General features: G+C 39.2%; 1 protein-coding gene across 3 annotated transcripts in view; it reads right to left on the minus strand.

Moving 5' to 3' along the window:
- Positions 1–25,769, minus strand: part of LOC136873888 (116 kDa U5 small nuclear ribonucleoprotein component) — a 398,344-nt gene that overhangs the window by 232,363 nt on the left and 140,212 nt on the right. For all 3 annotated transcript variants that reach the window (XM_068227586.1, XM_067147207.2, XM_067147208.2), the window contains 2 exons: positions 24,505–24,629; positions 24,174–24,365 (listed from right to left, as the gene is read on the minus strand). In XM_068227586.1, the coding sequence (XP_068083687.1) occupies positions 24,174–24,365; positions 24,505–24,629 (317 nt within the window). The remainder of the gene's footprint in view (positions 1–24,173; positions 24,366–24,504; positions 24,630–25,769) is intronic.

Genomic DNA, 25,769 nt, shown 5'->3' on the forward strand with positions numbered 1-25,769 from the left:
ATCGACTATAACATCCAATGTTGATTTTTGTTTATTTTACATTTCACTGACAGAAATGTAAAGCTTATTTTCAAACTCTTGTTTTCAGTACATTGTAGATTTCAAATGAGTCAAGTCTGTTAAAAGGTCAAGGCAAGCATCGCTGTGCAGACATTGCAAAAGACAGGGAAAGTATTTAATATTGAAGAAAAGTCACAAATTACAAAATGGGGAAACAAACGTCAGTGTCCCAAAGGAATTGGGTGTCAAATTTTGAAGGACAGAGAGAACATCTCATTTATTAGCAAAGACCATGTGCTGTATTATTGGTCAATTTACATTGTTGCTACTTGTTCCCTCACTTTTATTTCATATTTTTCTGACATATTATTGCTGTTTGTAATGTGTAAACATTTGAAGAAAAATTCCTCTCAATCCCACTCCACAAAATTTCAAATAAAGTATTTATTCTACTTGAGTTTTTTGAAGTTTTAACTTTATGTAAGTGTGCCGCCTAAAACTTAAAGAAATGACATTTTTAGCAACGAAAAAAATGGTTTGTGCAACCATCGCCTATAATGACCATTAATTACTGGTCCCTTCGAAGTCATTATAAATAGTTTCAACTGTAGTTACAAATATCACTTTTCTTTATTTTAAAGGTAAATACTAGTAAATCTGTAGCTTCTGTTAATCTAAGTTCATAAGGTTAACCTGAGAACATTTGCCAGTTAAATTTGACCTTAGATCAAGTAGGATTAACTTTTATACATCCAAAACACTAAAGTTCACCTTGACTGAAATTTAATTTCATTGCTTGATCTTAAATTAATATTTTATGCAAACGGCCACTACTGTAATACAGATTTTTAAATGCATTTCAAACTGAATATGTTATGATTCTAAATCGATATGTAAGTTACTGTTCAATATCAGCATTCAACAGAATGTCACAACAGGATTCCAATTGATAATTTATTCAATAATGAAGAACTCGCACACATATATTTTTTTAAATGGACTGACTGCTAAGATTTACAGTTTTTGATATTAATATGAACAGTTTGAACACTTCATTATCTATCCGACTAAACTCCACAACAACTCAATAGGCCCCTGAGAACTAGGACGTGTCAAACTACTGTTGCAAGGTACCAAAATGATATCCCCTAACATAAGTACAGGGTTTCACATGGTTAGCTGTAATCTTCACACTAACTGACAAAAATTGAGACAGAATTTTCTATATACCGTACCTGTTTTAAGACATACCATTAAAAAAAAAAGACATGCTTGATTAAGGTCTTCATGTTTTCATTACCTATGTACAAGTTCCTTCCAACGAAAACATTACCCTCAAATTTACAACAGTACAATAAAACCTTGATAATTCAAAGTCACTGGGACACAAAAATTGTACTTCAAATAATGTGATTTCAAATTAACTGCCACCAACTTGTAATTCAGAAATGCCAACCATGCCACATCACAACATATTCTAAGACCCATTAATATATGCAATCATCTCAATCATCTTGGTTCACAGTTTAAAGCTTTAAAATGCCATGGAAAAAACTACATTTCTGAAAAATATCCCAACCAGGTGCATTTATTCAAATAATGCACTTTGATAAATCTCAATCAATATTGATCTGCATTTAGGGCAGTCGCCCGGGTGGCAGATTCCCTATCTGTTGTTTTCCTAGCCTTTTCCTAAATGATTTCAAAGAAATTGGAAATTTATTGAACATCTCCCTTGGTAAGTTATTCCAATCCCTAACTCCCCTTCCTATAAATTAATATTTGCCCCAGTTTGTCCTCTTGAATTCCAACTTTACCTTCATATTGTGATCTTTCCCACTTTTATAAACGCCACTAAAACTTATTCGTCTACTGATCTCATTCCACGCCATCCCTCCGCTGACAGCTCAGAACATACCACTTAGTCGAGCAGCTCTCCTTCTTTCTCTCAATTTCTACCCAGCCCAAACTTTGCAACATTTTTGTAACGCTACTCTTTTGTCGGAATTCACCCAGAACAAATCGAGCTGCTTTTCTTTGGATTTTTTCCAGTTCTTGAATCAGGTAATCCAGGTGAGGGTCCCATACACTGGAACCATACTCTAGCTGGGGTCTTACCAGACACTTATATGCCCTCTCCTTTACATCCTTACTACAACCCCTAAACACCCTCATAACTATGTGCAGAGATCTGTACCCTTTTACAATCCCATTTATGTGATTACCCCAATGAAGATCTTTCCTTATATTAACACCTATTCCCAAAAAAGGAACTTTCACCCCATCAACGCAGTAATTAAAACTGAGAGGACTTTTCCTATTTGTGAAACTCACAACCTGACTTTTAACCCTGTTTATGAACATACCATTGCCTGCTGTCCAACTCACAACATTTTCGAGGTAATGTTGCAATTGCTCACGATCTTGTAACTTATTTATTACTCTATAGAGAATAACATCATCCGCAAAAAGCCTTACCTTTGATTCCACTCCTTTACGCATATCATTTATATATATAAGAAAACATAAAGGTCCAATAATACTGCCTTGAGGAATTCCCCTCTTAATTATTACAGGGTCAGATAAAGCTTCACCTACTCTAATTCTCTGAAATCTATTTTCTATAAATATAGCAACCCTTTCAGTCACTCTTTTGTCTAGCCCAATTGCACTCATTTTTGCCAGTAGTCTCCCATGATCCACCCTATCAAATGCTTTAGACAAGTCAATAAGACAACACCATACACTGGCAAACTTAACCTCACACCAGGAGGAAAAAAAAAAAAAAAAAATTAAGCACAATTCAAACACAAGGAGAAATTTGTACATGAAACAATACAAGTACAGTAATCCAATTAATAAAGCACTTACACAGGGGAGCCAACAAGACCGGCCAACTGGAATCACAAGGCACAACAAAACAAACTTTAAAAATCCAGACATATATTTAAATATAAAAAATAATACATACCTTTGTACATTACAGGTACTTAAAAACCACACAAATGTTTAAAGGTCTTTTTTTCAAAACACTAGCAATAAACTGTTCCATACAGTCCATGACCTTAATTGTCACTTCGTCAGCATCACTTGTACTAACCAGAGTCCAACAGGACTACAAGGCAAGTACATAATTTTTCGACAAATAGTTGTTGCCCGCGCTATATCCTCATCTGTTCAGCATCTCCCTCTGGCGTCAAGCCATCAGAGCTGATCAACATGGCAGATCCTGCTCCTCTGAAGTAGTCTTTGCATGGTCAATGGCGATGTATTCAGCAAAAGTTGTATCAACATTTGACTGTTGCCAGAATAATAATTCCTGCTCCTCCTCCTCCAAATTTTGGCATACTTTGGACTATAGGAAACAACTAGTTTAGTGGTTCATCTTTTTGTCTCCTCTTTCTTCATCCTTGACTGTTCTGGTCTATTTAATTACAGAGACCTAAAAAGCTGCTAGTATTCAATTGTTACCGAGCGAGTGGCTGCATGGTTTGGGTCAAGTAGCATTCTGCTTGCATTCGGGAGATGGCCGGTTTGAATCCCACTGTCGGCAAAACTGAAGATGGTTTTTCGTGGTTTCCCACTTTCACACCAAGCAAATGTCTGGCTCCATGACTAAATGATTAGCGTGCTGGCCTTTGGACCAGTGAGCCCCGGGTCCAATTCCCGGCCGCTGGCCAGATCGGAGATTTTAACCTTCATTGGTTAATTCTGATGGCTCAGGGGCTGGGGGTATGTGTTGTCTTAAGCATAAGAAATAATTCTAGGTAGGGCCACATGCTCACAGACAGGCAGATCACCTATACGGCGTCAAATCGAAAGACCTGCACCAGGCCTCTCCAGAGGCCACACGCCATTATTATTATTATTATTATTATTACTATTATTGTTACTGAGTTATCCGTGGATTGCAGAGGTGAAAGAAGGAGCAGGCTGGAATGGGTCTAACTACAAGTCCGAAAGATGAATTAAAATTTCAATAAAGGTTATATTTTCAATAGACAACAAGATTTAACAAATTTTCACTAAGTGAAATAACAATAAAAAACACAGGTACAATGATAACTTTACAAACGAAAGCACAAGTTTCGGGGTCTTTACAAGTTCTGGCTTCGAGCCTCACTTTCACAATCCTTGAGCTACTAGCCCAACATTACCAAGGTACACTCATTTATTCAAAGGGCAGAAAACCCCTTCATTCAAGGAGTGCTTGCTCCCAACTTTTAACCTCAAGCCTCCCAGAGGCACTGTTCAAACACAAGAAAGAGCTGACCCGCTCTCAATTTTTCAAGCCTATTAAAGGCAATACGGGACTTCAAAATAATTTGCCATCGAGGCACAACTTACAAGAATTAAACAGGGGTATCTCGAACCCAGCTTACAGGGCCTTAAAAGAAAAATAATAGGTTAATTACTAGCATTACTAGCAGTGGACATAAAAGAAGCAAAAACCCAGATATCAGAACTTCAAAACATTGCAAATAAAATTGGCCTCAAAATATCATTTGAAAAAAAAAACAGAAATTATGCCCCAAAAACCAACACAGCTAAAAGAAGTCACCATAAATGGTAATAAAATCAAAATAGTAACTCAGTTTAAATATCTTGGAGAAGTAATAACACATAACTTAAATGAAAAAATCTCAATCCAAGTAAGAACAAATAGATTAGCTAAAGCACATAAATTAACATGGGATATCTACAAAAAGAAATGTTTATCAATAAATACAAAAATAAAACACTACAACACAGTTATAAAACCGGAAGCTACATATGCAGCAGAAACACTCTTTTACCTGAATAAACAATCAAAGACTGACAGACTTCAGAAAATTGAAAGGAGGATTGGAAGAACCTGCATCAACAAAACATACCAGAAAGATGGACAGTGGCGGTTAATACCTAACAAAGTCGTGTACAAAGAGCTAGAACCCATTACGGATACTATGCGTAAGAAGAGACTGGGATTCTTTGGACATATCATGAGGATGCAGGATTCGAGACTTCTGAAACAACTAGTACAACACAATCTCGTCTCAAAAAATACCACAATAGGATGTAAATGGATCAGAGAAGTAAGAGAGGATCTGAAGGAAATAGGCCTTACAACAGAAGACACCACAAATAAGATAAAATTGAATACAAAACTCAAGAATACAAACCTCCGCTTTATCCTTACACAAAACAAACCAACAACACGTACATTTTCAACTGAGGAAAGGGCACGAAGATCAGAGCGTCTGAAGAAGTACTGGGAGGACCGCAAAGCCCGAACAATCCCTTCAAAGAGACCTGAACGACGGACTGACTAAAGTGATCCTAATTTAAAGTTAAAAACTTCATGATTGTTCCGTATTGAATGGAGAAATAAGAAGATGTACAATATTATAGGGAAGGATCCACCTTTCAATACTCCGTAGTAAAAAGTAGTTACAACCTGTTTATTGGGACCGGTTTCAACACATTTCAAGTGTCATCATCAGCCAATTAGCGAAGATCTTAAAACAACTAATATATTGAACACAGGCAAAATATTAACATTGTATCATATTGTAGCAATTCAGTTAATGTTCAAAACACAATAATCACAGTCAAGAGAGTAAACAGAACATCACTATCTTGCGCCGAAAACAAATATATTTGAAGTTCATAAGCAGATTAAGTATGCACTTATGTAAAGTCGTTGCTAGGCAGGTCTTGTAGGCATTTGTTTCTCTGGCCGAAGAGTAAAAGGTGACGTGAATGAAGTCTTAGGAAAACAGTGTAGGATTTAATTTCGTCAAAATCAAAGTGGATATATAGGTTTTAAAATAATTTAAAACGTTAAAAAAGAATAAAGCCAAATAAAAATATATTAAAAAATGGGAAGAAATAATGAAAGAAATACGAGGTTCAACTCGAAACAACTTGCCGTAGTAATTGATAAAGAAATGATAAATAGAGAAAGGGGGTGGGGAACGTTTATTAGAGGGTGGTGATGGTGGTTATTGTTATTAGAAGAAATAAAATTTGGCAACAATCCTTGTCTTCCTTTAACCGATATCTTCATTTTTCGAAGTGTCGGTTCTCTTCCTCTTTTTTCCTCGAATTAGTGTTATATAAAGGATTGTTGCCAAATTTTATTTCTTCTAATAACAATAACCACCATCACCACCCTCTAATAAACGTTCCCCACCCCCTTTCTCTATTTATCATTTCTTTATCAATTACTACGGCAAGTTGTTTCGAGTTGAACCTCGTATTTCTTTCATTATTTCTTCCCATTTTTTAATACATTTTTATTTGGCTTTATTCTTTTTTAACGTTTTAAATTATTTTAAAACCTATATATCCACTTTGATTTTGACGAAATTAAATCCTACACTGTTTTCCTAAGACTTCATTCACGTCACCTTTTACTCTTCGGCCAGAGAAACAAATGCCTACAAGACCTGCCTAGCAACGACTTTACATAAGTGCATACTTGATCTGCTTATGAACTTCAAATATATTTGTTTTCGGCGCAAGATAGTGATGTTCTGTTTACTCTCTTGACTGTGATTATTGTGTTTTGAACATTAACTGAATTGCTACAATATGATACAATGTTAATATTTTGCCTGTGTTCAATATATTAGTTGTTTTAAGATCTTCGCTAATTGGCTGATGATGACACTTGAAATGTGTTGAAACCGGTCCCAATAAACAGGTTGTAACTACTTTTTACTACGGAGTATTGAAAGGTGGATCCTTCCCTATAATATTGTACATCTTCTTAAAGTGATCCTATGTGGTCAAAGAAGAAGAAGAAGAAGAAGAAGAAGAAGAAGAAGAAGAAGAAGAAGAAGAAGAAGAAGAAGAAGAAGAAGAAGAAGAAGAAGAAATGGCCCAAAATACCAAGATGAATGGAGGCGTTGCTTGCACTCCTACATGAAACCTTATAAAACCTAAGGGGCACTAGGCCGATGACATAGGGGCTATTCCCAAACTAAAGAGGTGACTCGTATAAGAACATTTTAATACATTAAGAGTAGAAAATCGGTTATGAAAACGTAGTCACCTCAACTCAAAATGAAGGGGAGCTCGAGAGGGTAAAGCACCCTCTATCCCCGATTTACAGTTAAAGTAATAAGAAACTTTTACATAAGCCGGCATTAAGCTACATTTTTAGAAAGGTAGGTTACATTGAAAAGGTTTCGGACCTTCCCCGAGGGCTAAACTGCTGAGCTAGCAAGAAATAAAGATGTTAAAAGGCCATTACCTTGTAGAAGAGCTGCTGGCGGATGAAAGAGGCACTTCCCGCCTCCTGCTATACTTCCATACACTAAGCTAGATGGTGTACGAGTGGCGGAGAGCCAGGAAAATCAGCAGTTTTTATACTCTCGGGGAAGATTCGAGACCTTTCAAGAATGATTAAGATACACCCACAGTCGTTTATTGGGTAGCTTACAGTTATACATCAAAATTGGAGAAGAAAGACGCCATTGGCTGAAAATTAATGACAGAAATTTACGATTGGCTAATTTCAAAACTGGCAGAAAGAAAGATTAATATTGCCAACCCACAAATGAAAGAACAACATTTAGTAAAGAACAAACTTATGAATACAAAATATCTTCAAGAAAAGTTCCTTCACTTCGCACCAGGGTTCATGATCATAGTTTTTGTTAGAGACATCTGTGAGAGAATGTCCACACTTCTTGATAATTAGTAAACAAAAACAATTCGAAATTAACACAGTGACACCTTCTGATAAACGGTTGAATTAATTCAGTTTCAAAGTTCAGAGTTTCAGCTGTAGGGGAGTACTTTAAGGTGGAAAATTCAAATGTGCGGCGCATAGGTGTACCAACCGGTACAAACCTCCCCCCCAAATGTCCTTCTAAGGGATGACACAGAAGAATGTTGAAGAAAATTATTTTCCAAATCAAAAGTCCAAGTTTTGTTTAACCCAACATTAATCATCACTTGAAGAAAATTTTTGCTTCCTTGCAAGTAGATTTGTTGAAGTACATGGAAGAAACATTAATAGATGAAAAAATCTCTTAACGTTGAATAGAAGAAGGATTTTGAAGAAAGAAAATTTTTTTTTCAAAGTTCTTTTTGTGGATGACTAGAAAAATTCCAGACTTAGAGTGTCTTTCTTGTTGTATACTGCCAAATACATGTACTAATTTTGACGGCCAGACCAGTTGCCGCTGCCAATGTCCAGTCGAGATCGCCCAGACCCCTCAAGTAGCCTGAGATACACCTCTCGCGCTACTATGAGACGGGTAGTCGAGCTGAAGTACGCCGCAGAGGCGAAGTGTGTTTACAGTCCGGAGATAAGCTGGCGGATGGTGCGCCGCACATCAGCCTTGGCCGCGAGATAGACTCCGGCGCGCCGTACACTGGAGGACATCACGGGAGTGGAGTGGGCCCATACCCCACCACAGTGGCGGTACGGCGACGAAGGGCTGCGGGGCACTGAAACAATCAAATCTCGGCGGCAGAATTGTCGTTGATAACTTGTGCTTTAGGGTACGATCTTGTTGGTGAGGCTTAGGGGCCAGCGGCGTGGACATTTTTTCAAAGCCACTAGTATGGTTTAGCAGGAGACGGGAGCTTGGTAATGGCCGTAAGGGAAAGGACAGCACAGTAACCGGAGAGGAAGGTCGTACATATTTATACAGAGCAGATGAGAGAACAAAGGGCAGAAGGCCTAACATTAATAGAAAATATAACATTTACACCGTAGCCAGACATAGATGGCAAGTTAAAAATTACATTACACAGGTTTCACCAGAGACAGGTGAACCCTAAAGATCCTCTCGGTGGCTGGATTGCTCACTAATAATGTTACCGGAGTTAAGAAATCCAAAACGGTGCATGGCCCATGAAATCTGGGGGCAAGCTTGCCCGCGCGAACAAAGTTTTTGACCATAACTTGGTCTCCTACCTTTAAACTGGTGGGCCTCCGTACACGACCATATCTTTCCCTAACCTTTTCATGAGAAATTTTAAGATTGGCCTTAGCCTTCTTCCATAGATCTCTAATATTCTCTGGATCTATTGTCTCAGGTAAAATATCACTAAGAGACCAAAGGTTAGAGAGCGGCGTGTTGAGTACAAACTTAAACATCAGTGAAGCAGGAGTAAAATCATGAGATTCATGAACCGCCGAATTCAAAGCGAAGGCTAACCAATGCAGAGATGTGTCCCACTTGGAGTAATCGTCATGATGGTAGGCAATAAGAGCCGATCTCAGATTACGATTGACCCGTTCAGCCAGAGATGGTTGAGGATAGTACGCTGAGGTAGTTACATGTGAGATGGATAAATCAAAACAGAATTTACGGAAGAGATTGGAGGTAAAAGCTTTAGCATTGTCAGAAACAATATATTGACACGGACCAAAGGAAGCAAAGATTGAATTTAAACAAGAAATATTGGACTGAGCGGTAGCCAGCTTAGTCGGAAATAACCAGGAAAATCTTGTGAAACCATCCACACACACAAGAATGAATTTGTTGGAGTTCCCCTTTGATTGGGGGAAGGGTCCTACGTAGTTGATATAGAGGCGTTCCATGGAGCGCGACGCTTGATGAGAAGACAATAACCCTTGCTTAGTGGACATGGTAGGTTTACTAAGCCAACAAGTTTTACAAGCTTTTACCAATTCACGAATTGCACCGTCCATACCTTTCCAAATGAACATTTCTCGGACCTTTTCTCGGGTTTTAAAAATGCCTACATGTCCCCCTAATGGGGTTTCATGGTAGTACATGAAGATCATAGGTACAAGGACAGCTGGAACCACAATTTTCATCTTCTTGCCATGCCCCGACGGGCAACATAAAACACCATTCCTCAATACACAGGGGACGACATGTTCCCCAGAAGAAAGGGTTTCCATAATAGGAGCCAGCACTGGATCTTCACGTTGATATTTTCCAAGATCCCTAAACAACATGGGAGCATCCGTTAGTATGGCATTTATACCAGGAGATATGGACTCGGGAAGTGAAGAACTGTCTTCCTGTTCAGAGGTCTCTACATCATTGGCAAACATACGGCTTAGTCCATCTGCCACAACATTTTCAGTTCCTCTTATATGCCTAACATCAAATTGGAAGGCAGAAATTCTGATGGCCCAGCAGGCTATGCGACCAGTGCGACGCGGCCTACCTAAGACCCAACTTAAGGCTTGGTTATCTGTCTCCAAGTCGAACTTGACATGATCCAAATAGAGGCGGAACTTTTCTAGTACAAACAAGACTGCCAAAGTTCATAAATGGAATACTTGGATTCTTGAGCCGATAAAGTCCTAGATGCACAGGCAATGGGTCGCCTCCCTAGTTCAGTCTCTTGAAGAAGGACTGCAGCCACCGCCGACAACGACACGTCGGTTTGGACAATAAATTTCTTCGAAAAATCAGGCATGGCAAGAACAGGGTCATCACACAGAGCTAATTTGAGATCTTCGGAAGCGGCTTGTTGAGAAGGTCGCCACTCAAATTTGACGCCTTTCCTACGGAGCAACTTCAAGGGCGCCACTCTATTAGCGAAGTTAGGAATAAATTTCCTGAAGAAATTCACCATGCCAATGAATCTGGCAATACCTTGGATGTCCTTAGGAGGTTTGAAATCTAGAGTGATCTACAGCGGCACCATCGGGCAACAAAATATGCCCTAGAAATGACATGGAAGACTAAGCGAAAGCAACCTTGGACAATTTCACCGTTAACCCTGCCTTACGAAGGCGACTCAGGACCTCTTTCAGATGATCGAGATGTTCTTCAAAGGTCTCAGAAAATACGACGACATCATCAAGATAATGGTACAAGTATCAAATTGATGTCGGAGAAGACCCTATCTAGCAATCGCGTAAGCACAGCTGCTCCCGTGGGCAGCCCGAAAGGCACGCGGTTGTACTCATACAAGTTCCAATCCATGGCAAAGGCTGTCAGATGTTTAGATTCTTCAGCTAGAGGGATCTGATTATATGCCTGATTGAGGTCTAAGATGGTGAAGAATTTAGCTTTCCGAAACCACGAGAAACAAGAGTGAAGGTCTGGAAGGGGCACAGATTGTAACACCACCTTCCGATTTAAAGCCCTATAGTCAATCACAGGCCTGAAGCCACCTTGGGGTTTCGGAACTAGAAAAATAGGCGATGAATACGCCGACTTAGAGGGTCGAATTATACCATCTTTTAACATCTGATCTATGATCTCTTTCAGAGCCTTCATTTTAGGTGGAGATAACCTATAAGGAGGAAATCGGACAGGAATCAAATCTGTAACCTAGATCTTGTATTCGATAAGGTCAGTAACGCCAAGAGTATCGGAGAAGACCTCTGGAAATGACTGACACAACTTTCGAATACTATTAGCCTGCTCCTCAGGTAGATGTCTAAGGTCTAACAACATCTCATCCTGGGTAGGCAAAACAGATGAACATGACACAGAAATACATTTTAACAAAGGAATTTTACAATTACCTGCAAATTTGAAAGTGCACAACTTTCTCTGAATGTCAAGCACTAGACCGGTGAGACATGAAATCCGCCCCCAATATAATGGGGCAAGACAAGTGCTTAGCCACAAACAATTTAATTTTCCAAGTGAATTTCAAAATTCGAATTTTGGCATACAGGGAACCTAAAATTTCCAATGGAGATGAGTTAGCCGAAACACATTGAACTGAAGACGAACAAAAATCAGAAAATTTACAAACAGATTTTAATTTAGAGTACCATTCAGCCAAAATAATGGAACAAACACTGCCTGAGTCTAATAGAGCAGTTACAGGTTCATTACTCAATTCAATCTTGAGAAATGGTACGGGAGCGGGGGAATCCACCACAATCCTAAGACATTCTTTGGGACCTTCAAATGATAAATTAGAAAACTGAATTTTTCCTGAGTTTTTGTCGGATTTAACAGGGGCTGAGCCTGAAGCAGGTGGGCACGCCGACTCAGCCGATGCCGCTAGTCACTTTTGATTGTTGTTGGAAGGTGCACCAGAAGTTGAGCAGGAGGGGGTGCTATTAGTATTCGGACAATTCTTAGCAATATGGGAAAAAGCACCGCATTTAAAACAGCCTCCAGATGACCCTGCTCCATTCTTTGCCCTGTTGGATTTGATCAAAGGGCACTTGTTCCGGAGATGGTCTGCAGACCCAAAAGCATAACATTTCTGGGTTGCGATGGTTTGGCGAGGTGAAGGCCGAAAATTACTTAAAGAAGGAGGGGGCTCCCTCGCCACACGTGGTGTGTCAGCATATCTAACTCCCTCGGCTGAGACAGCCATAGCTTCTTATTCGGCAAAAGATTGCGGACGTGACGCAAAACACAAGTATGACCTATAGGATGGTGAAATTCCTTCTACAATAGCGTGAACAATTTGATCTTCTGGGAAATGGAGAGCAAATACCCTAGTATAGAACTTAATGTCTTGGATGAAGTCGGCAAGATTTTCATCCAGACACTGTACACGGTAATAGTACTTTTGACTTAGAAATGACCTAGCCGGGCGGGAATGAAATTTGCCAAGAGATGTGCATGAAAATCTTCAATAGTTGACTGTTCAGCAATTGCTCTTACTATTTTGTCCGAGAGGACACCAATGGAGTAGGGGTAAATAATTTGAAGAATCTGACACGGGGAAAGCGAAAACACAAGAGCATGATCCTGATACTCGACCAAAAATCTTAGAAATGAAATTACATCACTAGTAGCGTTAACGGAAAACTTGGAAATACCCCTAAGCAACATCGTTAAAGGATGAGGCAAACAACTGAACCCGGGTGACATAGTAGGTAAAGGCCTAAGGGGCGTAGAATCTGATTCAGAGCCACCATTATTTGCAAAGAAGGGTGGGATAGAAGTTCGATGGTCAGGCTCCTTTTCCAAAGGTGCGGACGTCTGTTGGGTAACCGCAGATGTAGTACTTTCTTCCCCTTTTGGAGAACCCTCCTCGTTAGCGATGTTTACCAGAGTGGGCTGGTCGGTTTTGGGAGCCACTGCCCCAGTTAACTATTGATTAACCTTATTGGACATTTTAGACAGGTGTTCAACAAGAGCACTAGCCTCCTTCCCCTGAAGGTCACTTAATTTAAGAGACAATAGATCACTCACCCTATTAAAAAAATGGTACAATCTAGCTTGCACAGGTTTAAGTTGATTAGGAGATGGATCACCCCTTCAAAAAAACTAACTACAGATGATAGCTCAGTAGTATTATCAGTGATCGTGGAGAGAGCGTCGTCAATATCTTTCTCCCCCAAGGTGGGGATACTAATCGACAAATCAAGAGAATCTTTAAGCATAGTGGTATCGGCCGCAACCGTGCCTCTAGATTGAACATTTCTAATAGCTAATTCATAAATTAATTCCCCCTTGGGCAAATAGCCGGGATGGAGGACATCGCGAGGTCCGGACATGATGACAAAAGATTGACAAATTTAGAAAATAAGAAAGAAAATTCCAGCGACGGAGAAAATTGTTAGAGTTCAAAACGAAAGCAATGTTTAGCCGTCAAAAGGTGCAAAATTGAGACCCATTCAACCATGCTCTGCTACCACTTGTTACTGAATTATCCGTGGACTGCAGAGGTGAAAGAAGGTGCGGTCTGGAATGGGTCTAACTACAAGTCCGAAAGATGAATTAAAAGTTCAATAAAGGTTATATTTTCAATAGACAACAAGATTTAACAAATTTTCACTAGGTGAAATAACAATAATAAACACAGGTACAATGATAACTTTACAAACGAAAGCACAAGTTTCGGGGTCTTTACAAGTTCTGGCCTCGAGCCTCACTTTTACAATCCTTGAACTACTAGCCCAACATTACCAAGGTACACTCATTTATTCAAAGGGCAGAAAACCCCTTCATTCAAGGAGTGCTTGCTCCCAACTTTTAACCTCAAGTCTCCCAGAGGCACTTTTCAAACACAAGAAAGAGCTGACCCGCTCTCAATTTTTCAAGCCTATTAAAGGCAATACCAAACTTCACAATAATTTGCCATTGAAGCACAACTTACAAGAATTAAACAGGGGTATCTCGTACCCAGCTTACAGGGCCTTAAAAGAAAAATAATACGTTAAATAAATGGCCCAAAATACCAAGCTGAATGGAGGCGTTGCTTGCACTCCTACATGAAACCTTATAAAACCTAAGGGGCACTAGGCTGATGACACAGGGGCTATTCCCAAACTAGGGAGGTGACTCGTATAAGAAAATTTTAATACATTAAGAGTAGAAAATCGGTTATGAAAACATAGTCACCTCAACTCAAAATGAAGGGGAGCTCGAGAGGGTAAAGCACTCTCTATCCCCGATTTACAGTTAAAGTAATAAGAAACTTTTACATAAGCCGGCACTAAGCTACATTTTTAGAAAGGTAGGTTACATTGAAAAGGTTTCGGACCTTCCCCGAGGGTTAAACTGCTGAGCTAGCAAGAAATAAAGATGTTAAAAGGCCATTACCTTGTAGAAGAGCTGCTGGCGGATGAAAGAGGTGCTTCCCGCCTCTTGCTATACTTCCATACACTAAGCTAGATGTTGTACGAGTGGCGGAGAGCCAGGAAAATCAGCAGTTTTTATACTCTCGGGGAAGATTCGAGACCTTTCATGAATGATTAAGATACACCCACAGTTGTTTATTTTTATTTCCACCAGTTTTGAATCTAGCCAATCCCTAATTTCTGTAATTAATTTTCTACCAATCACAGTCTTCTTCTTCAATTTTGAGTGTAACTTTTAAACTGACCAATAAAAGTGAGAAGGTGTGGCTAGTTTAATCTTGAATGGTCTCGAAATTTCTCCGAGGGTTTATAAACTGCGGATTTTCAGGCAGCAGTACATCGACAAGGTAATGGCCACATAACATCTTGATTTCTCGCTAGCTTCGCAGTTTAACCTGAGGGAAAGTTCCGAATCACTAACTATGTAACCTAGTTTTCCTAAAAATGTAACTTTCTGCCGTCCGATGTAAAAACTTCATAAAATCTTTAACTGTAAATCGGGGATAGAGAGTGATGTACCCTCTTGAGCTCCCCTTCATACTGGTTTGAGGTGACTACGTTTTATAACAGTTTTTCTTCCTTTCCGTAATGTATTAATTTATTCTTATACGAGTCACCTCCATAGTTTGGGAATAGCCCCTGTTTCATAGGCCTAGTGCCCATTAGGTTTTAAATGTTCATATCTAGGAGTGCAAGTATTCGCCTCCATTCATTCTGTGTTTGGGCCATTAATTTAGCGGTTATTCTTGTTCCATGAAGGCCCAGTAGGTTGGATATTAAATACTCCTGTATAATCCAGAAATTGTAAGTTGATGTCGCCTTGAATAGGCTTGAAAGACTGAGAGCCTGTTAGCTCCTTTTTTTTTTTTTAAAGTAAAATTAATGAATGCCTCTTGAAGGCTAGATGTTGTAATGTTGGGAGCAAGTGCTCTTTGAATTAGGGGATTTCTGCCCTGGTATAAATTTGTACTCTTTGGTAAATTTGAACTAGTAGCTCAGCAAATGTAAAGCTAGTGTCTTAAAGCCCAAAGTGTTAAGATTCTGTATCTTGGATTTCTCCCCATCTTGTTTAATGATTGCTACTTTTACCTGTAAAAAATATTAAGTTTGAAGTTTTTGAAAATATAACCTTCAGTTTAAGTTTTAAATTCAATTCTTGACATTGTAGTTAGACCCAATCACCCCAGCACCTTCCTTAACCTCTTTCTGCTCCACGGGTATCCCCGTAACAATTATCATTACTATTATTATTATTATATTATTATTATCATTATTATTATTGTTGGACATGAAAAGACGAGTGAACTGCGCAGCTACAAAGTAGCTCAAGAAAGCGGGTTTACATTGTGAAGGCACTTACCTAAACGAGCTTGTATGGTTATTTTAAGCCCCTTTTCATGGTAGATGTGTTTGATTACAACTGGAACGACAGAATATTAAGTGAAATATTGAAAAGTTTGCGTTGAAATAATCCTGTTGTGAGCAGCCATCTTGTCAAAGAGCAAAATCACGTAGAAGGTACACTGCGGTAGATAGACGGTCGTTTGCTAGTGTAAGCGCTCCCAGCGCCCACCCACAACTTCATCTCCTTGACTTAACACACGGCCAACTAGACTCCCATATTGGCATGATGGCAGAAGCAGACATTCTGCGTGATACGGTGGAGCTCCCTGGTGTATCAAGGGAAAGTATCCACAATGGCCGAAATGGTAGGAGTATTGACCTAAGTCTGACTAATGATATCAGTCAGCAGATAATGGAGAATCAATACAAAGAAGAGGTGCATCTTGAGACTGCAAGATCACTGTTGAAGAAGATAATGGCTATTCCTCTCAAGAACCTAAAAATGGAAATAAAGAATGGCCTCATGAAGCTGGAAGAAGCTTTAGAGGCTGGAGCAGCACGCAGGATGTCGTGGAAGAAATCTGCAGAAAAACTAGAGCAGAGACCAACTACCACGGAGAATAAGGAATTGTCCAACACATCAACAGTGACATATGACTCGGAGGAAGATCAAGGAAAATGGGAAACGTTTCTGTCCAAGAAGAAGAGAAAGAAGAAGAGTGACGATAGGAAGCACGAAGATATCCCAACGAAACAGGCCAGTAATAATCCTGAAAGTACAGTGCATAGCGAACGTGGTAAACGACCTCATTCTAAATCTAGGAGTCGTTCAGAAGCCGTAATCATCAAACCAATGAACGGTAAGACTTTTGCTGATGTTTTGAAGGATATCAGAGAATGGGTGAAGCCGGAAGACAGTGGAGCAGGCATTCGATCTATCCGTAAAACAAGAGCGGGAGCTGTTCTTCTTGAATTTAACGAAACAACTAAGATGGAAAATAGGGAGGTATTCAGTAATTCTCTGAGAGATGCCCTCGGACAAGATGGCGATGTAAAGGCTTTAATCCCCCGAACTACACTGGAGATTCGAGACATGGATGGTGTCACTACCGCCGCAGACGTGGAGGAAGCTGTAAGACGAGATTCCGGCAATCCCCATGGAGAACTGAAAATATCAGTCTTGAAACCAAACAGCTGGGGACAGAAACTTGCCACCTTCGAAACCAAAGACGAGGACGCTCAGAAACTACTGGAAGCAGGAAGAATCAAGATAGGATGGCTATACTGCAGAGTACGAGCTAGAACTATGTTACCTCGCTGCTTCCGATGCCTATCATATGGACATCTGGCAAGGAACTGCACAGGCCCCGACAGAAGCAAGCTGTTTTAAGTGTGGAGAATCTGGCCACAAGGCAGTAGACTGTAAAAAGAACAATCCACGATGCATGCTTTGTTCAGACAAGGGTGTCAATGAAGCTGAACGAAATCACATTCCTGGATCGGGAGCATGTGCAATATTTCGTGAAGCTCTGGAAAAGGCAAAAAATCATAGTAAATGATGCGAATACTTCAAGCAAATATGCACAGGAGTCAAACAGCTAACGATCTTATGACACAGCTGATTTACGAGATGGAAGTAGACATCGTTATTATTAGCGAACCATATCAAGAGAGAGACCATCCAGGGTGGTTTGTGGATAACCTCAGAACAGCTGAAATTTGGATACCAGATCCAGGAAAAGTCCCAGTAACACAGCATGGATGCGATGACTGTTTTGTTTGGGTACAGACTGGGGGAATCACTATTGTAAGCTGCTATTTTACACCAAATGAATCTGTTTCCAACTTTCAGATGAAACTTGATGGTCTTGAGGACGTAATACGCAGAATGGAAAAAAAACTAGTGGTCGCTGGTGACGTAAATGCTCACGCGTTGGAATGGGGCATGCCACAAACAGACTCCAGAGGACGTCGTATAATGGAGATGGTAGCCAGAACAGGTTTGGTGGTCAACAACATTGGAAATGTGCCAACATTTCGACGACCAGGATGTCAGGGAACAATACCGGATGTAACCTTCTCATCAGAGGATATTATGCCTAAGATTTACGAATGGCAAGTGATCGAGAATTACATGGGGAGCGATCATCAATACATCATCTTTCGACTGCTCCAAGAATCTCCTCAAGAAAGAAACATCTTGCGCAGGCCAGCACGGTGGAACATAGCCGGTATTGACAAGGAAAAGTTCATTGATAAAATTCGGAATGGAATGGACAACATAACTGAAAAATGTTTTGCTCGTAGAGGGAGAGAAGCAGCTGGTGTATGTGTTGAACTACCTATGCAGCTAATCCATCAAGCATGCAACGCTTCAATGTCCCGAAGGAGACCGCGAAACAGCAAGCGCCCAGCGTACTGGTGGACCAAAGAGATTGCTGAACTGAGAAAGAATTGTCTGAGACTTCGACGCAGGGCTCAGAGGATGAGAGGCAGTCAAGAGAATACCTCAGTCACAGCGGAGTACAAGTCAGCGAAGAAGGAACTCCGTAATGCAATCAGAAAAAGTAAAGCCGATATATGGTGGGCACTGGCTAAAGAAGTAGAAGATGATCCATGGGGACAAGGTTATAAGATTGTCATGAAGAAACTCGGGACATTTTCAACCCCAAGTGCGGATCCGCAAACAATTAAACAAATTGTGGATACACTATTCATAGACCATCCAGAGAGGATTGACTGTGACGACGAGAAAGAACTGGATGATATATCCCTCTTTACTGTAGAAGAGCTGAATAGAGCTATTAGCTCTCTTAGAAACAAGAAAACTCCAGGACCAGATGGTATACCTGCAGAAGTGCAAAAGATAATAGCAGAACTATGCCCAGAACTGTTGCTGAATATGTACAATCATTGCCTGCAAACGGGTGTTTTTAGTCCCCGATGGAAAATGGCTCGTTTGGTTCTGATCAGCAAAGGAAAACTTGGTGGTTATAGACCTTTATGTATGCTGGATACAGCTGGAAAAGGCCTGGAGAAACTTCTGCAGCCCAGAATCCTCTCAGCAGTTCAACTAGCAGGGGATCTATCTGTTTGCCAACATGGATTTCGGAGAGGACACTCGACGCTAGATGCAGTGTGGGAGGTGGTGAATACAGCAGAAAGGGCACAAACGGGCAACCATCATTCCCGTAAATTGACACTTCTTGTGACCCTGGATGTAAAGAATGGCTTCAATTCGGCAAGATGGAGCGACATGTTGGTAGCTCTTGAAGAAACTTTCAAGCTACCACAATATCTTATGCGCATAATGAGAGATTACTTCAAAGATCGCACTCTGTTGTATGATACGGAAGATGGAGAAAAGACAAAGCGTCTGACGGCTGGTGCAGCGCAGGGATCAATCCTTGGTCCAGATCTTTGGAACATAATGTATGATGTATTGAAAAGGTGGACCGTTTTAAGTTTTCCTATCATCCTATGATGGCTTGTTACGTTTGGAGATGCCAGAGGACACGAAGCTTGTGGGCTACGCTGATGATGTGGCCGCCTTGATAGTAGCTCGTAATGTTGAAATGGCTCAAATTAAACTGAACCAGGTGATGCGGTGAATAAAAGAATGGATGATGAGCCACAGTCTAATATTAGCCGAACACAAAACGGAGATAGTTCTTCTGACGAGGAAAAGGATCGAAACTCTTGTACCAATGACTGTTGGAGAGTTAGCGATTGAAACATCTGCGAGCACAAAATATCTAGGAGTGACACTTGACTCCAAGCTCACATTCTGGACACATATTCAGAGTGTGATAGACAAGGCAGTAAAATACATGACTGCACTTAGCAGACTAATGGGAAATATTAAAGGTCCGAAATCCAGTAAAAGACGTCTTCTCATGTCAACGGTTCAGCCAGTGCTCCTATATGGTTCTGAAATCTGGGCTGAATCCTTGAGATTTGGTTGGTATCGGAGAAGGATAGCTGCCGTACAACGGAGAGCGGCTTTACGTATTTCATGTGCATTACATGTAACTAATCTCATTATTAGACCCGTATTGAACTATGCTACGATATACTAACAATTTTTTGGTTATTTTGATCCACCTTTTCAATACAAATTACAGTTTGTGTTGCTAAGTTGTAATGTTACAACACCAATTTACCGGGATATGTTTCGCTTTTATTCACAAGCATCATCAGCCTATACTATTGCCTCAAGGTTTGTCATTTTTGGGTTGTTGTTACAAATTTCATTACATTGAATGTAAATCTGATTTCAGTGATAACAATATTTAAAACAAAAATAATATACACATTAAAAATTATGACAATATGATTTGAAATGTTAAAATGGATTAACTCTTAATTCTAAAACACATTGACGTCCAAAACACAGTTTTTAATTTGGCTAAAAATTGTTTGCAATGTTAAAATAAAATTGATTCAACTATAATTTGGCATTAAAATTTGAGTCATAAATATAAATATAAATATTGGATGTTAATATAAAGGAGCCATAATATCTGAAGTGCGTTGGTTTCTAGAATACAGTAACATTTCAGTATTGAGAATTATAGTTAAGAATTGTGCTCTCTAAATAATGTTATTTAAAAAGACTGTAATTTTGCATTATGCGTGATTAGTCATGATGATAATTTAGAATTGAAGTCTTGAGTTCGTTGGAAAATGGCTTCTAGATTTGATGAGGCTTGCTGCTGCAGTTTGGCAATTTGATCAGAGGAAGCATTGACATATTTAATTCTTGTTTGTAGCGACCAGTCTCTCCGTTGGAAGTTGATTGTTTTGATGTAAGTTATGGTTAAAAGGGGCTTCAATCCAAATTTTGAGTACTGGTATCTGATTATGTTTCTTTCGATTTATGGAATGGAAGAAGCATCTGGAACAAATGGAAATGAACTTAAGTAATATTGTGTGTGTGTGTGTTGTGCTTATAATGTGAGTGTTGATGTTGTATTATCACTTACCCCTTTGTCTGCTGCTACAGAATCTTGTGGGCCTTATTGCGTTACTGTGACTATTGTCTGTTGTGGCTCTACTCCTTGTGTTGTACGTATGAAAGAGCTGTTGTGAAGGGCGGGTAGGGGGTTGAGGGGAAGAGATGTTGGGCGGGGCGTTTGCTATTGACGTGCTACGTGGTGGGGAATTCTTATTTGTTGTCGAGGTGGGGGTAGAGGACGATCCTGCAGGCGGGGCGTTAAGCTTTGGCATGTTATGTGGAGGGGGACTTTTTTGCGTTGCCGAAATGGTTTCAGTTGTGAGTGTATTTAGATTGAATATTTTAAAGAATTTGCTTTTATCTGATTTGAGATTTCGTAATAATGTTGGCAACTGCTCTATTAACGGACTTTTTATTTCGACCGCGTCATTCAAGTTTTTTCCTTTATTGAAGTATTGATTCAAATAAATATATATGTTTTCGAATTCTGTCATTAGCTTCCCCTTTTTGATTCTTTTGATTATTGTAAGGTCTTAATAGATAACCAGAAAACCAACACACACGCCAATAACAATAAGAAATGACTCACTCCACCCCAAATCCCACAAACAAGCAACCTTTTTCAGTATGGTCTACAGAGCCTACAAAATACCCTTATCACCCGCAAATTTTACAAAAGAAATAAATTTTATAAAAGAACTAGCACTAGCCAATGGATATAAAGCAGACATAGTAAATCGAATCATCAACAAAGTAAAGCTCAAAATAGCCACAAACCTCACACCGGAAAAGACTAAAAAATCCAAATACGCAACCTTCACTTACACCAGTTCAAAGATTCACCAAATAGCAAACCCACTCAAAAAACGAGATATGCAAATAGCCTTTAAAACATATAACACTAACAAAAACTTATTTTTTAACCATAACACAGTAAATGCCTACAATAACAAATTTCAAGGCTCCGGAATATACAGACTAACATGCGCACAGTGTAAATCTTCATATGTTGGCCAAACTGGACGCAGTTTCCTAACCAGATACATGGAACATTTTAATGCCTTAAAACACAATAAATACTCCGCAGTGAGTAATCATATGAAAGAAACCGACCATCATTACACCTCAATAGATAAAGACCTTACAATAATCAAAAGAATCGAAAAGGGGAAGCTAATGACAGAATTCGAAAACATATATATTTATTTGGATCAATACTTCAGTAAAGGAAAAAACTTGAATGACGCGGTCGAAATAAAAAGTCCGTTAATAGAGCAGTTGCCAAAATTATTACGAAATCTCAAATCAGATAAAAGCAAATTCTTTAAAATATTCAATCTAAATACACTCACAACTGAAACCATTTCGGCAACGCAAAAAAGTCCCCCTCCACATAACATGCCAAAGCTTAACGTCCCGCCTGCAGGATCGTCCTCTACCCCCACCTCGACAACAAATAAGAATTCCCCACCACGTAGCACGTCAATAGCAAACGCCCCGCCCAACATCTCTTCCCCTCAACCCCCTACCCGCCCTTCACAACAGCTCTTTCATACGTACAACACAAGGAGTAGAGCCACAACAGACAATAGTCACAGTAACGCAATAAGGCCCACAAGATTCTGTAGCAGCAGACAAAGGGGTAAGTGATAATACAACATCAACACTCACATTATAAGCACAACACACACAATATTACTTAAGTTCATTTCCATTTGTTCCAGATGCTTCTTCCATTCCATAAATCGAAAGAAACATAATCAGATACCAGTACTCAAAATTTGGATTGAAGCCCCTTTTAACTATAACTTACATCAAAACAATCAACTTCCAACGGAGAGTCTGGTCGCTACAAACAAGAATTAAATATGTCAATGCTTCCTCTGATCAAATTGCCAAACTGCAGCAGCAAGCCTCATCAAATCTAGAAGCCATTTTCCAACGAACTCAAGACTTCAATTCTAAATTATCATCATGACTAATCACGCATAATGCAAAATTACAGTCTTTTTAAATAACATTATTTAGAGAGCTCAATTCTTAACTCCCCTATACACCTACTCGCATTGGAGCGGCATGAAATCTGGCGTACCAAAGGAGAGCTGGGAAAGAAATGTCAACTGATGAGGCGATGGCAACTCAGATGGGAAAGTGACCCTTGAGGCAAATGGACCAAGCGACTGATACCACGCTTGGATATCTGGGTTGAAAGGGCCCATGGTGAAGTAAATTACTACCTCACGCAGCTTCTAACAGGACATGGATATTTCCGGAATTTCCTGCATAAAGTGGGCAGAGCGAGTGACGCAGCATGGATATACTGCGATGATATCGACGACGTATATCACACCTTTTTTGTATGCGGCCATTGGACGATTCAGAGAAGATGTGTGGAAACTGAACTATGAGAATTGACAACAGATAATGTTATTTCGGTGATGCTGCGAAACCAGGAATCCTGGGATGTGGAGGACATCCTTCGTCAGAAGAAGAAGGATTTGGAAGCATACGAACGTTCGTAAAGGAGAAATGAAGAAAGAAGACGTCTGAAAGACAAAGCACGATATCACCCTGAAGTAATGCGAGAGCGGTTCCGAGGTGATGACTCACATCGTGGGAAAAGGGTGTGTGGTTTTTAGTGGGCAAGAATCCCACACACTTGTGGAGTACGGACCCTTCACAAGTGTCTTTTTGAAGATTTTCCACAATCCCTCGTAAAAAAAAAAAAAAATTACCAGGCAAATGCTGAGGGTTTTCCTTAATTAAGGCCACAGTAGATTCCTTCACACTTTCCTATCCCACTGATGCCATAAGACTCATCTGTCAGTGTGATATAAAGCATATTGTAAAAACAATGATTGATTCTTGCTCGACTTGGCGTTATTTACTAGCATATTTTTTGACGAACTTGGCTAATCAATCTTACTGACCTGTAAGAACTTCTCATGAGAACATTTTCTAGTTTCCACAGTAAAGCTAAATTTAAAGCATCAAGATTTTTAACTCATGTAGTGTATGTAGGAGATTTTAAGATTATAATTACAGTACACATATGAATTATTGTGGTGTTTATCCAAATTGATGATGGTTTTAATTCATTCCCAGATTTTACATTTTCCCATTTGTATGTTTATCTTTCCTTCTGTGGTCCCTCCAAACAAATGGAGAATTGAGGTTTCACTGTATTTCACAATCAAGGACAAGGCCTACTTCAAAATTTGGTGATGTTTAAACATAAAGGGATATTTACAAAACTTCAATCACGATAAGGATGAATATCACATATGGACTAAGCAACCTTGTTGAAACGGGAGACTTATACAATGAAATACTTTCTGTAAAGTCAGGCAAAAAATGTATTGTAAATAAAGAGCAACTTACGTCTTGTTATTGAAGTAGATATCTCCCCACAGACGACGAGCAAACTCGTTAACGTTGACATTTTCATATGTCTGGGCATATATGTTGGCAAAAGATTTTAGAGTGAAACAAACTGAATACAGTGAACTTGCAAAGCACACGTTTCCTAGGATGGGTGACACCATGTATGAGTTCTCTTCATCTGAGTACATGCTGAAACAATATAAAATATTTAACTTATACGTAAAGGAAACAAGACTAGAATTTTGCCATGATCTAGCAGTAATGAGTCAGAGAAACAAGCAACAGAGAGCAAAATAAATGGAGTCAGACTAAAAGTGAATAAACAAACCTCAAGAGTCCATTGACTTCATCTACAATGTGTCTTAGTTTGTAGTATGCATCTTGTGGTGGAAGCTTTAATTCTAGCATAAGTCTATCTATTTTGTTGATGCAAACTGTGATTGCCAACTTTTCCTGTAACAAAAATAAAATCTAGGTAACCTAAATGCAGAAAAACAAAGATAGAAAACTTGATCAAAATCTGAAACACATATATGTATTAGAATCATCAAACAAATTATAAATACTGACAATAACTCATGCTGCATTTATCAACAGAGGATAAAAGGCTCACTTAGACATAAAAAAACCAAAGATTGGACATAGTAAAATCTCTTAAAAATTCATTCACATCAATGATGATTGCTGTATTGAGGAAGACTGCAAGGTTATCAAGCTGAATAATGGAACAAAATGAAATGAAAAGCTAAAAAGAGAAGATCAAACATACTCAATCACATGAAAAATTATGGATTATGGTGTGATGTAATTTGTGTCACACTCAGGTACCTTGGATAAAAGGGACTGATAATCTCATTACACTGATAAACAATGAAAAACCCACTTTCCTGCATCATCTAAATTGTTTTCAGAATGCCCATATTTATAGTTTTATGGTTTCAGGTCTTCACACCCGGCTCAGCAGTTGGTTCCTAGTAAATGGTTCTAGTGACCTTGTATACATACTGGCACTTAATATTTCATGGACAAAACATCGAGCAGTAGAGTAATTTCCTGTTCCTCTGTTAAAATTTGTTCTTTTGTGGGTTAGTCACGTCTTAACTTCCTTCCCCATCACTTCGCGAGTAGCTGTATTTTATGTTTGTGAAATTGTGAATGTAATATTGTGTGAAGTGAAGTTCAAGTTGGATTTTAATAAAACTATAACAGTATTCATCACAAATGTTTTTATAGAAAATATATTATAAGTCAATTAACAAGTTTGCCATGTCACTCAAATGTGCGAATAATCCAAACTTGTTTTGTTATGTTTGAGGGGAATTTACTCTGAAGTCACAGAGAAATACTATCACTCCTATAGTGAAAAAAAAGCATACAAGTTGTATTTTGAAAGTGATGTAGACGAGGGAAAAAGCTGGGCCCCAGGTAAAATTTGTCGTAATTGTTCACATGGTTGGCTTAATGGCACGCACAAATAAATGCCATTGGGAAACCCTGTAATATGGACAGAACTGAAAGATCATACTACGGATTGTTACTACTCTTAACAAACATAGTGTGACACCGTTCTAAATCAAAACATTCTATATTTTA

Source organism: Anabrus simplex, chromosome 5 (genome assembly GCF_040414725.1).
Source record: "Anabrus simplex isolate iqAnaSimp1 chromosome 5, ASM4041472v1, whole genome shotgun sequence".
NCBI lineage: Eukaryota > Metazoa > Arthropoda > Insecta > Orthoptera > Tettigoniidae > Anabrus > Anabrus simplex.